Genomic DNA, 14,504 nt, shown 5'->3' on the forward strand with positions numbered 1-14,504 from the left:
CTGTCAGCGCCTTCTTGAAAACTCCACTTTTGAAAAACTTTCCACTTCCGCTCACCTCCAGCGAGCAGAAACCCGCACAGAGTATAAAAGCTCCAATTACCATATCATATTATATATGTACTTATCTGTGTGTGTGTGTGTGTGTGTGTGTGTGTGTGTGTGCGTGCGTGTGTGTGTGTCTGTGTAGGCTGTCAGGCTGTCTGCTCACAGAGGAAGGCTGTGCTTCTCTGGCCTCAGCTCTGAGCTCCAACCCCTTCCATCTGAGAGAGCTGGACCTGAGCTACAATCATCCAGGAGCCTCAGGAGAGCTGCTCTCTGCTGGACTGGAGGATCCACACTGGAGACTGGACTCTCTCAGGTATGGACAGGCAAAATCTGCTAGAAGGCTGAGAGTCACACACATTTTCTCTGTCACACTGAGAAGAGGAGGAATATTAAAGACATAAAACAACAAAAATAGACACCTACACAGAGCTTTGTGTATTACTAAGATGTACTACAATAAAAAATAACATTATAAAGGTAAGCCATTGTTGAGAAAAAATCCATTCAATGATCCTTGTCAAGAAAGTTTGTTTTCTGTTGTTCTTCTTGCTGAGTGAAAAGCCATGGCTAACGTTAAAGGGATACGCCAACATCTTCACTTCACTGTGCGTGCATTAGAAAGTGTGTTTCACTCCTCAGTCCTCACTGCTAACGTTAGTTAGATAGCACTAGAATGGCAGTCTATGGTACCGCCATTCAGTCTCCCAAAATACACATTCTAACAGCGCCAGAAACACTCGCATGTACATGTTGTGAAACGGCCATTTTCAAAGTAAATCTATTCACCTTATGCAGCCCCGCCCACTTGACCCATTGTATTGCGACTTCCTGTTCAAAAGGCCGGCTGTTTTACCTGCTCAGACTAGTCTGACTCACCTGGTCAAACCTAGTTTAACTCACATTATGTGTCACAAGTCTATGAGTCACAGGAAGTGTAAATACAATCGGAACCTCCGATTGTATTTACACTTCCTGTTAATCCCTGAAGCCTTCTGAATAAAGTGAATAGGGAGAAGAAATAGCAAGAGGGTTCCCTCCAATGAGAATTAGTTCCTCGTTTAACTGGGGCACATGTGTGCACATGCTCAGCCAGTCACTCATCCAGAGGTGGAGCGCCCACAGTCTGGCTGCCTCTGTTGAGGTGAGCTCAGGCTGAGGACAACCCTGGGAGAAGGAAATCGATTTTCTTTAAATGGCCGTTTCACAAATCCGATCGTGGCAGTTCTTTGTATGTACATCAAACACATTATGCTCATGTTTTTGTATCTGTTGGGGAGCTATTTCCAACCAATTTTACAAGATTGATGGGGCTGGGGAACTGTTTGTCCGTGCTGGCCATCCTGGCTGCAGACACAGTAGGGGTTGAACATGCAGAGACCGCAACATTTACACTGGATACACTGCATAGGGCAGGTATCCTGCTAGTTATAATTAAGATGTGTTAAAAGAAAATGATTAAAATTCCTTCAGAGTGGATAAAGATCTTTAACAATTTTAAAAGAAGATATTTGAAAAAAGGATAAAGAAGTTTTAAAATCTTGAAGAATATAGGATAAAGATGTCTAACATTTTTTGAACTCGTTGTTATGCCAGACCATAGGCGAAGTTTGAACTTTAGGGTTGAGGGAGCAGAAAAAATCTAGAGGAAAATTAATAATTAGGATAGCAGCAGGTACATTTATCCTGACTTAATGTCCCCAATGAGAGCAGGTTCCAAGGCCAGTCTCGTTAGAGCATTCTGTGCGCAGAATGACAAGACGATTCTCCTATAGGTCAATTCTGTGACGTGTGTGAGCTGAATAAGCACATGCCCTTCCTACTAGGCATAATACTCCCAAGTGATGGTGTAACATTACGTTAGACTACGTGGGCTGCTGTGGACACCACAGCAGCCCAGGCTGCAGTAGGCTAGTAGGCTACTGTTTATAGTTTCTGGAGTCCGCATGGACTCGGACTGGAGGAGACGTGGAGAGAGAGGATCGAGAGAGAGAGAGACAGAGAGAGACAGAGGGGAGCAAAGTAACATTAAGTAGCCTGCAGATCTGACAAGCGTGTAGCCCAACCAAATGAGAAAGTTGTTAAAAGGAGAGACCTACCGGTATGAGTGCTTGAGCACTGAGCAGCAGTGTAGCGTACGTTTAAATGTACAGCATGGTAATTGCCTGTCATGGGTGCGCATGCGAGATGCCCGTGCAGGCGGTTGCATCACCACAGTAATGGAATTTAGACCAGCTGCAGCTAGAACTTTGGTGTAGTTCAGTGTGATTTCCCACATATTCAGTATGATTCGGTATGACGTATTGAAATTATTTCTTATCACTCTGTCATCTTGGTCACCCAGAACCCCCCCCCCACCGCAGCGCATTGTCCTGTCTTAAATGCAAGGTAAAATGCAAATGAAGTAGTCACATGATCACATGATCAAATGTTTCATTCTCTCTTTAACGTTTCCATCATCAAAGCGATTCTGCTCATCTGACTTTGTTTATTCCTCCAGAGTGGACCATGATGCAGTGCAGTGGTTGAAACCAGGTCTGAGGAAATGTAAGTATGAATTTAGTTTGATTCATGAAAACAAAGTAACACATTATACTAACAAAAATACTGAAAGAGTGCAGATCTCCACCAGGTGCCGCTATGCCTAACCATAACCTAACCTGACGATCCTCAAATGGCTCATTTCCACCACATATAAGAGCACAGTACAGCTCTACTCTACCTGGCCTTACTCGGCTCTATTTGATATAGACTGTTTCCATAGCAAGTTTACTCGCCTCTGCCCACACCTGGTCGTCATAGCGACCGCATATCTGCCCTCCGCCCATAGCCCAAGTAGGCTAACATATAACGTTAAAATTAAATCCATACACATAACTTTTAAACTGGTTATGAAATACTGTTGCCTCTAAATGACCGACATGGGCAAATGTGACCATCGTCCAGGAGAATGGATATCAATTTGTTGTTATTTACATGCATGCGCTGCGCGGGGGACGGGGGTTACACTACGAGGAGAAGGGAAGCCACTACCCCAGTGGCCACTCACCAGGCAAGACCGCGGCTTCGCTAAACTGCCACCTCCGGCCTAGCGGAGCCGACCTAGCATATAACTACAAAGGGCTTCCCGAGCAGCAGACTTTTTCTCTCTCAAAACAATTGACCTATCGCTAAGCCACGCCCCGAACGCAGACGAGCCAATCACAACACGTGCAGCTCTACAATACACTCGGACATTCTCAGCTTAGAGCTCCATAGAGAAGCACTAGGAAACGTGAGTTTCCGCTGGTTTTATACATTTATAAGTTGAAAAAATGGTCAAACGATGTGCATGGGGGTAAATGCAACATTACGAGGTATCCTGGGAGGCCAGGCAATTGATAATATTAAACTAGTAAACGTAGATCCACTCACATCCACAATGCTACTGTTTTGGATGTTAAATCTGTAATCGTGGTGACAGCGAGATGACGAGTCTTCTCCCTCATTTGGCTTCCATGATCCAAAAGGTATCGTAGAATCATCATGGTATTCAGAAAGTCGGCAAAATAAAATGCTGAATTATGCGAGTTTCCAGTCATTAGGTTATGCGCCTGGAGTTGGTGAAGAGGTAGAGAGGAGAGGCTGGCCAGCGAGACTAAGAGGAGGCACATTGATTGATGTGATTAAAACATCGCCAGACACCAGTCAAACCCTAAAATGAGGGAATTAATCCCGTTCTCCAAATAAATGTGACGTAGTCTAAAGAGAAAAGATCCAGGAGGAAAACATGATGTTAAAAGCTGGAAGCTATGCCTCTGCTGATCTGCTACACCCCTGCGTGCGTGCCTTTGGCTCGCTGTGAAAAACATATACACTAGGGCTGCTCGATTATGGCAAAAATCATAATCACGATTATTTTGATTGATATTGAGATCACGATTATTTAACACGATTATTCATTGACATTGAGAACATCATGAATTTATTGAACATTGACACTGGCTTTTCTTTTTAACATTGGATGTCTTTGGATTTTAGATATAATTGAAAATAAATAAATAAATAAGTGAAAATAAATAATAAAAGTGCAAAGATTTAGAAATAAAATAAAAACTAAAATAAATATACAGTATATGTAGGCCTACTATGTTGCAGTGAACTGCAACTATTAATCTACATTCAATATGTTAGTAAACATCTGAACTAGTAGTCCTTAAACCTCAAATCTAACCAAATGAGAACGCTATTGAGTAACGTTCGTTTACATTACATTAAATTACTCATTTGGCAGATGGTTTTATCCAAAGCGACTTACGTTTAGGTTTATAATAGGCTATTGTTAATGTTTATCTGTGAGCTCGTTAGCTGTTGAATATGCGGTCGCATTGTAAAGAGTGTCCTGAATCGATGACTGTATGCGGTGGCAGTAACTAGATGGGGCTTTGTCTTTTTGTTCGTTTAGCATTATTTCTTGGTCATAGACCACTTTGTGAGTGGATTTCAAGTGATTAAACAAAAGAGGGAGAGGTCGTGTTGCGGGGTGCTGCCACGACCGCGCATATCTTGACAGGTGGGTCAAAACTCGCATCGCAACTCCGTGCTGCACACTCGCACCACTCCCGATGTGCAAGTTACATCAGTTACACATCAAGAGCGATGCGAATATACAGCACGGAACCGCGACGCGAGCCCCGACCCACCTGTCACAGCCACAGACTTGGAACAAACAGTGCAAGATATGCGCAGTGTAAGGACCTTTAAACTCAGCGAAACCATAGTGTTTCCACCCCACATACGTTGTTTCACCTCTCTTCTCGACGAGCGGCTCTCTTTCTGTGACTTCTGTCATTTATTCTTGTGCTACCACGGAAATAAGCGGGGAGGAGAAACATCCCGTGGCTCTTCACACGACAGTCACTCGAGCTGATGTGCTTTAGGCTTTGGGGGAGGGGCCGAGCAAAGGAAGGGGTGCGCTTGATTTACAACACAAGACAGAACGAGAGAGACAAGAGCCGCAAAATCGTTTGATGTCGATTATCTTGTTTTCATAATCGTGGACAGCCCAAATCGTAATCTAGATTAAAATTCGATTAATCGAGCAGCCCTAATATACACTATTTAATGTTTCTTGATTATACAGAGGTACATGAAATAGATTACCAGGCGCCGCTCTTCAATTCGGCATATAGGCTATATAATCCACGGAGAGGTTACTCTTAAGTGTATGTCAATTCTGGATGTGAGTCATCTGTTATCCCCGCCTGCTGTCTTCCTCCGTTAAAACGTTTGTTTAAAGATTTGCTAAAGCCGTTTCCAGGAATGCACGTATCGCATTTATTTTTATTGATAGCTTTAAATGTTGTAGGCTACTGCCATGGCATAGTGAAGTACTTTCTGATGGCTTCTAGACGATATCAGGGCTCAAAAAGTTGTGAAGAGCGTCTTGGGATATAACTTTGACAGTGACGGCTGCCATTTACTCTAGTCAGCCTGCCTTGTGTTTGTCCGAGTGAGGACGGGGGGTGGGGCTTAGCAATAGGTCAATTGAAAACCACCGTCATGTTAAGGCTGAGCAAGGAGATCGGTTTTATTTCACCAGAGCCGAAGGCAGCAACACAAAAGACTGATGGAAATAACAGAAGGGAAGGTAAAGTCCCACTGTTATCCAGCATTGACAGAAAGTATCCAGACACAGTAGACACGATTCTGCCTGACCAATCAGTCGTCTGCAGTGTTTTCACGTCACTGTATGGTACCGGTTGGAACCTCAACAAAGCAGGGACCAAAACTAGCACGATTCAACCCCGACTCAACGCGGGCTGTCCAGGTTTTTGATCTGTGGAATGAGACAAAAAAGTGAGACGAGCTGGGCGGGGCCGCACTAAGGTCGCTTTCACATATAAGCTGGTGGACTCGGTGCGATTCGGGGGGGTGAAGTTGCAACATTTTTGCGATTTTCATTTGGTCTGGTTCGCTTTCACACAGCAATTTGTCACAAGCACCAAACTTTCTGAACAATGTCACGTGGTCGAAACAGTCACTTGTCTATTGAACAGAATAGAGAAGGGAAATCTCTCCTCTCTTCAGCAGGCTTCTTGCCTGGCTGAGGGCTGACTGAACAACACAGGTGAATCTGCAAAACACAAAACATGGAGCAACACCTCCTGCGATATTGGGATTTCTGGTTTTACTTTGGTGTTACTATCAAATAAATATTTGACAAGAATGTGCCCAATATGAGCACTAGATGAGGCAGCAAGCTGTTGAACATTTCATTCTGCAGATGAGACGAGTAGCCTACGTACCGAAGGAGATAGGCAAGCCAGCTGTTGAGAAACGACGTGTTGTTATGATGACGTATGTCAGGACGTGCAGGTACTGTACACGTGTGCACGCCGCAGTGTTTGTTTTTGCTCCCTTCTACCGTCTTCTACTCATGATGCACTGCATGAGTGCATCAGATGCACTGGCGCTCTTGTGTTTAGTCCGGTTTGCTTTCACACAACAAACGAACCGCGCCAGGGTTCACTTGGAAGCGAACCGAGACCCACGTTTACAAGCGGACCAGAGTTTGTTTCTTTGTTCCGCCCCAGAGTTCGTTTGCGCTTTCACACCACCCCAAACGAAGCGCACTATCCGAGGAAACGAACTCTGCCGCTGTGAAAGCGGACTAATCAGCTTATATGTGAAAGCGACCTAATACCAGCAGTGGGAATGGGCCAAAACTGCGGACTCCGGTCCGGATCCGGACACAGAAGCGATCCTATCTGGATCCAGCCATATAACCTAGAAATAATTGAGAATTATTAAATTTTCACAGAGCGTTTCTATTTGAAACTGTAGGCTACCGCTTTATAGCCATTATGGTACTTGTTTATCAGCACAGGAAACTCGCTGACCAATGCATGCATTGTAAATCATCACACGTGATTCTACTCAGCCAATCAAATGTGTGAGTGGGGGCTGCCTGTCTGCACGAGTGACACACACACACACACACACACACACACACACACACACACACACACACACACACACACAGGGGGAGCGATGAGGATGAGGCTGCAGTCAGAGAATATGTGAGCCAGAGGAGTTATGTCACATGGTGTGCTCTAAAAAGAGAGGAGTTATATCACATGGTGTGCTCTAAAAAGAGAGGAGTTATTTCACATGGTGTGCTCTAAAAAGAGAGGAGTTATATCACATGGTGTGCTCTAAAAAGAGAGGAGTTATGTCACATGGTGTGCTCTAAAAAGGGAGGAGTTGTGTCACATGGTGCATTCTCTAAAAAGAGAGGAGTTATGTCACATGGTGTGCTCTAAAAAGAGAGGAGTTATGTCACATGGTGTGCTCTAAAAAGAGAGGAGTTATGTCACTTGGTGCATGCTCTAAAAAGAGAGGAGTTATGTCACATGGTGTGATCTAAAAAGAGAGGAGTTATTTCACATGGTGTGCTCTAAAAAGAGGAGTTATGTCACATTGTGTGCTCTAAAAAGAGAGGAGTTATGTCACATGGTGTGCTCTAAAAAGAGAGGAGTTATTTCACATGGTGTGCTCTAAAAAGAGAGGAGTTATGTCACATTGTGTGCTCTAAAAAGAGAGGAGTTATATCACATGGTGTGCTCTAAAAAGAGAGGAGTTATTTCACATGGTGTGCTCTAAAAAGGGAGGAGTTGTGTCACATGGTGCATGCTCTAAAAAGAGAGGAGTTATGTCACATGGTGTGCTCTAAAAAGAGAGGAGTTATGTCACATGGTGTGCTCTAAAAGAGAGGAGTTATGTCACATGGTGTGCTCTAAAAAGAGAGGAGTTATGTCACATGGTGTGCTCTAAAAAGAGAGGAGTTATGTCACATGGTGTGCTCTAAAAAGAGAGGAGTTATGTCACATGGCGTGATCTAAAAAGAGAGGAGTTATTTCACATGGTGTGATCTAAAAAGAGAGGAGTTATGTCACATGGTGTGATCTAAAAAGAGAGGAGTTATGTCACATGGTGTGCTCTAAAAAGAGAGGAGTTATGTCACATGGTGTGCTCTAAAAAGAGAGGAGTTATGTCACATGGTGTGCTCTAAAAAGAGAGTTATGTCACATGGTGTGCTCTAAAAAGAGAGTTATGTCACATGGTGTGCTCTAAAAAGAGAGTTATGTCACATGGTGTGCTCTAAAAAGAGAGGAGTTATGTCACATGGTGTGCTCTAAAAAGAGAGGAGTTATGTCACATGGTGTGCTCTAAAAAGAGAGTTATGTCACATGGTGTGCTCTAAAAAGAGAGTTATGTCACATGGTGTGCTCTAAAAAGAGAGGAGTTATTTCACATGGTGTGATCTAAAAAGAGAGGAGTTATTTCACATGGTGTGATCTAAAAAGAGGAGTTATGTCACATGGTGTGCTCTAAAAAGAGAGGAGTTATGTCACATGGTGTGCTCTAAAAAGAGAGGAGTTATGTCACATTGTGTGCTCTAAAAAGAGAGGAGTTATATCACATGGTGTGCTCTAAAAAGAGAGGAGTTATTTCACATGGTGTGCTCTAAAAAGGGAGGAGTTGTGTCACATGGTGCATGCTCTAAAAAGAGAGGAGTTATGTCACATGGTGTGCTCTAAAAAGAGAGGAGTTATGTCACATGGTGTGCTCTAAAAGAGAGGAGTTATGTCACATGGTGTGCTCTAAAAAGAGAGGAGTTATGTCACATGGTGTGCTCTAAAAAGAGAGGAGTTATGTCACATGGTGTGCTCTAAAAAGAGAGGAGTTATGTCACATGGGGTGCTCTAAAAAGAGAGGAGTTATGTCACATGGCGTGATCTAAAAAGAGAGGAGTTATTTCACATGGTGTGATCTAAAAAGAGAGGAGTTATGTCACATGGTGTGATCTAAAAAGAGAGGAGTTATGTCACATGATGTGCTCTAAAAAGAGAGGAGTTATGTCACATGGTGTGCTCTAAAAAGAGAGGAGTTATGTCACATGGTGTGCTCTAAAAAGAGAGTTATGTCACATGGTGTGCTCTAAAAAGAGAGTTATGTCACATGGTGTGCTCTAAAAAGAGAGGAGTTATGTCACATGGTGTGATCTAAAAAGAGAGGAGTTATGTCACATGGTGTGATCTAAAAAGAGAGGAGTTATGTCACATGGTGTGATCTAAAAAGAGAGGAGTTATGTCACATGGTGTGATCTAAAAAGAGAGGAGTTATGTCACATGGTGTGCTCTAAAAAGAGAGTTATGTCACATGGTGTGCTCTAAAAAGAGAGTTATGTCACATAGTGTGATCTAAAAAGAGAGGAGTTATGTCACATGGTGTGCTCTAAAAAGAGAGGAGTTATGTCACATGGTGTGCTCTAAAAAGAGAGGAGTTATGTCACATGGTGTGATCTAAAAACAGAGGAGTTATTTCACATGGTGTGATCTAAAAAGAGAGGAGTTATGTCACATGGTGTGCTCTAAAAAGAGAGGAGTTATGTCACATGGTGTGCTCTAAAAAGAGAGGAGTTATGTCACATGGCGTGCTCTAAAAAGAGAGGAGTTATGTCACATGGTGTGATCTAAAAAGAGAGGAGTTATGTCACATGGTGTGCTCTAAAAAGAGAGGAGTTATGTCACATGGTTTGCTCTAAAAAGAGGACAGTACAGCAGACAGCGAAAACACTGTTTTTAATCAAGACTGGACAGACTCTTACATGTTGATTCTTTCCACGGAGGGCAGTTCAAAACCACCATGTCTCATTGTTAACTCATTCACCGCCAGTTTAGGACTGCCAATATTTAGCACAGGCCAAAGATTTTCATAATTGTTGGTCATCTTTCAAGACCCACAGTAAATTATCTATTAGCACCAGAGTGATTTGCAATACCTCAAAATGAAGATGTACGTCTCTGGGTTCACCAGGGAAAAAAAAGTGAGCTTTTAGCATGTTCTGCACTCTACTTATAGCCATTTATATACACCCTGTTTTCACCCTGAAGGTCTCCCTGAGAAAATAAACAGGAGAAAAGGCAATTTTTGTAAAAGGGCACAATCTCAGGCAGAACTCACTCTCAATTCTTTTATTTTGAACTGTATTGACATCAGACATGTAAATATTATTCGTTAGGACACAAATGACAAAAAAAAATATATATATATATATATATATATACACATGAAGTGCTTTTTTTTTACATTCAACAATACAGTTTACTCGGTGTGAGTGAGTGTGCAGACAGACAGACAGACAGACAGACAGACAGACAGACAGACAGACACACCGACAGACAGACAGACAGACAGACAGACAGACAGACAGACAGACACACACACACACACACACACACACACACACACACACGATCCCCCTTTTAGATTTCTAACCCCACATAGGATAAGCAATAACCACGCCCTGTGGCGCTGGGATTGGCCAGGAGCAACACTGGAGGGCACGCAGCCCAGCGATTTCATGAACCAACTGAATAGCTCTTGAGAAAGGACAGCGGGCGGGCTGCTGTGACTGCCGCAGCGCTTCTGCCTTGTGCCTTGCTGTTGTGTGTTTATTTTGTTTTGTTCTTCTGGTCCACCCGTCCTCGTCCATGTCTCCCTGTCATATCCTCCCTGCCATTTGATCGTTCCCGTTTTCCCCTCGGCTATTCAACACGTCCTCACCGCCCTCGCAAACTGATCGATCATTTCCTCATTCCTCCGATGATCAAACACATCTCTTGATTACTTTCTCCCGTTTTCTCTGGGCTGGCACAGAGGAAGGCGACTCCAGCTCGTGCAGCGTGCCGAGGGGGGTTTCAATGGCGTTTCTCCTGTCTGCACAAGGAAGCGTTACCCGTTTTCTGCTTTTCCTCTTGCTCAATTTCAAAACAACAGCTGCGGTATGTGTTTGTTCACGTGTTGTCTTAGATGCTAGGGACCTGATACCATGTGACAGGCTGGGGAAGTGTTTAAACTACGCCCTGCAGTAATAAAAACAAAAACACGTCAAACACGTCATTGGCGGGGAGGGCTATTTCTGATAACACGTCAAAGACGTCATTGGCGGTGAATGAGTTAACACATTCACTGCCAGCCATTTTTTTTTTTACTGTAGGTAGCTTCTGCCAGAGGTTTTTTTTGAGGAGTCTGGCTCATCTTTCAAGACCCGAGGATTCTTTTCTGCTAAGATTTTGTGAACACAAATGATCTCAAAAGAACTAATAGAATGTGTGCTTTCTCTGTCTAAAAGAGTTAGTTTGTAGAGTTAGTAATTATGTAGGCATTAGCAGTAGAATACAGCATGGTTTCAGCGTCTGAAAATTTATTCTGAGATAAATGGCTTTTTGTGAAATTCGATAGAACAGTCACTTTAACCATTTATTTTTGGCGTAAGACGTCAGACATCTAAACAATAGTTTTGAACAGTAATTTCCTCCATAGCAGCAGGAAACCCCCCTCTCATTCAAACTCCTCCTTCCGTGGGTGTGTCTCTAGTGGCTTTGCAGCGTTTGTCACAAGCGAGGCTCTGCCTGTCTGTGCTGCCTGGCTGCTGGCGGCTGCTCTTTGGGCGAGTCTGCATGAGTCGTTTCGGTTGCAGCTCAGCTGGAATGAAGCTGCGTGCGATTGTGGGCTTTCTGCGGGTGTTTCAAAGTGTGTTGCACGCATAATCTATTATGCAAATTTGCAATCCCCCACCGCCAGCTCCCAGCGCGATAATGCGCGAAAGCGAAAGCGTTTTCGCCAATCCATTTTACAGTATGAGAGAATGGTTTCCTCGCGCGTTCCCCTGCAGTTTTGGCTCTGCTTTTTGTAGTCTGGAGAGCACTGTCGCCACTTAGTGGGTCGGTGGAATGGGTTGTACACGTTCGGTGGCTCCAATATGTTTATAGGAGACGTGGGGGGTGTTGATCCACGTCCCACCGTCAAAACATTTTTTTTTTTTTTTTGACGTATTAACACGTTGAGTGCCAAGGACGAGATATCTCGGCTTACATGATCCAACCGTTGAGTGCCAAGGACGAGATATCTCGGCTTACATAAACATTTTTTTTTTTTGACGGTGGGACATCGATCAACCCCTTTTACGTCTCCTATACCAGAATTGGAGGAAGAGAATGTGTATAATCTATTTTACCGACCAGCTAGGTGGCGACAGTGCTCTCCAGACAGAGAGAAAGCACAGCCGCGGGTCCGCGGGAGAAAGCCATTCTAATTTTCAAGGAAATAGCTGGGCGAAAACGCTTTCGATTTCACACACACACACACACACACACACACACACACACACACACACGCGCGCGCACACACACACACTCGAGTACCTTTGAGCATAAATAAGACCAGAATCGCAAAAGCTTCTTCAAAGCTCTCAGCCGACACCTCAAGAAACGAACGAGCCCGTTTTACAGTAATCCAGACTGCCCGAGAGCCACCAGCAGCAGCAGCACAGACGAGCAGCAGCAGCGGGAGCGAGTACGCCTCAAGATTGGAAGAAGGGGATCGCGAAGGAATTTCTCTCCCGTGTCTAACCCCCCCCCCCCTCACCTCTCCTCTCCTCTTCCCTGCTCCTGCGATTCCCTTCTCTTTCTTTGGGATCTGTGAGGCAACAGAAACTCGCCTGTGACAAAACACTGCAAAGCCACACCTATGGAGGGAGGAGTTTGAAGGACACACACACACACACACACACACACACACACACACACACACACACACGCACACAAACACAATACAGTATACAGACTTGCCCAAGGGCACCCATAATCACAGGCACGTGAGGTGGTTCTAAAAATCCATTTATCTCAAAACTCTCTGAAAATCTCTGAAACCATGCTGTACTCAACGGCTAATATCTACATAACTACTAACTCTACAAACTAACTCTTTTAGACAGAGAAAGCACACATTCTATTAGTTCTTTTTAGATGATTGGTGTTCACGAAGTCTTAACAGAAAAGAATCCTCGGCTCTTGTAAAATGAGCCAGAATCCTCAAAAAAAAAACTGGCAGAACCTACCTACAGCATTGAAAAAAGGGCTGGCAGTCAATGTGTTAACACATTCACTGCCAGCCCTTTTTTTTTTTTTACTGTAGGTAGGTTCTGCCAGAGGTTTTTTTTGAGGATTCTGGCTCATCTTTCAAGACCCGAGGATTCTTTTCTGCTAAGATTTTGTGAACACACAATATCTCAAAAGAACTAATAGAATGTGTGCTTTCTCTGTCTAAAAGAGTTAGTTTGTAGAGTTAGTAGTTATGTAAGCATTAGCAGTTGAATACAGCATGGTTTCAGCGTCTGAAAAATTATTCAGAGATAAACGGCTTTTTGTGAAATTCGATAGAACAGTCACTTTAACCATTCATTTTTGGCATCAGTAAGACGTCAGACATCTAAACAATAGTTTTGAACAGTAATTTCCTCCATAACAGCAGGAAACCCCCCTCTGCTTCCAACTCCTCCCTCCGTGGGCGTTCTTCTTGGCTGCAGCGGCCGTGTCACAAGCTCGTTGCTGCTGCTGCTGCTGCTGCTGCTGTGCCTGTCTGCGCGGCCGCTCTTTGAGGAAGTCTGGATGGACTCGCTCGCTTCTTGGAGTTTTGGTTGAGAGCTTTGATGAAGCTTTTGCGATTCTGGTCATATTTATGCTGCGTGTTTCAAAGTGTGTTCCACCCGTAATCTATTATGCAAATTTGCAATCCCGCACTGCCAGCAATCAGCGCGAAAACGAAAGCGTTTTCGCCATCCATTTTCATGAGAATTGCTGAGATGCCTCAGCTTTTTTGTGCCAAATATTAAGTTTGATATGTCAGTTTTCTGAAGTAGATGCCATTTATATTGGTGGAGATGTGAACGCTAGAATTGGAAATATGGAAGATTTTATCCCTACTATTGATTCTATCCCCAGGCGAGTTGCAATTAATGATTATGTTAATAAACACTAGAAACACCTAGAATTTCTAAGAGACTCTAGAATGTGTGTGATCCACTAATGATGATTTTACATCAGTGCTGAAATGGACGAGGAAAAGGAAGTGACGGTGGCTTTTCCGTCACTTCCGCTTTTCTTTTCCGCGTCCATTTAGGCTATTCACTAGGGGTGTCACGATACTACCGTCAGTTCACGATACGATACGATACACGATATTGGGTTCACGATAACGATACGATACCATATTTATTATTTTTTTTACAAAACTTGAATAACGAAAATATGACTGGAAAAATAGTCTTATTTGAAATACACAAAATGCAATGCTGTTGTTGGAAATTGTTATAATAACTATAAAAAAACATGGAAGATAAGGCTTATATTGCATAATGTGTCACACTGTCACAAACTAAACGTTTGTTGCATGGTAGGCCTAAAAGAAAAATAAACTATACAATCTATATCTTAAATAACTTATGCAGGCAACAAGCTGTGTATTGTGTAGGCTACTATCTTCATATTTATCACATTAGACGCACATTAGACGCATTTAGAGCGAGATTAATTTGTAGGCTATACTATTAACTACTTACCCGACATGTTATGCCG

At 43.3% G+C, this 14,504-nt stretch overlaps 1 protein-coding gene across 1 annotated transcript in view; it reads left to right on the plus strand.

The window, feature by feature from the left end:
• Positions 1–14,504, plus strand: part of LOC310791945 (uncharacterized protein) — a 72,124-nt gene that overhangs the window by 52,386 nt on the left and 5,234 nt on the right. Inside the window, exons 15-16 of the mRNA XM_083653625.1 lie at positions 188–358; positions 2,543–2,589. Coding sequence (XP_083509751.1) covers positions 188–358; positions 2,543–2,589 — 218 coding nt within the window. The remainder of the gene's footprint in view (positions 1–187; positions 359–2,542; positions 2,590–14,504) is intronic.

Source organism: Poromitra crassiceps (assembly GCF_964638095.1).
Source record: "Poromitra crassiceps genome assembly, chromosome: 17".
NCBI lineage: Eukaryota > Metazoa > Chordata > Actinopteri > Beryciformes > Melamphaidae > Poromitra > Poromitra crassiceps.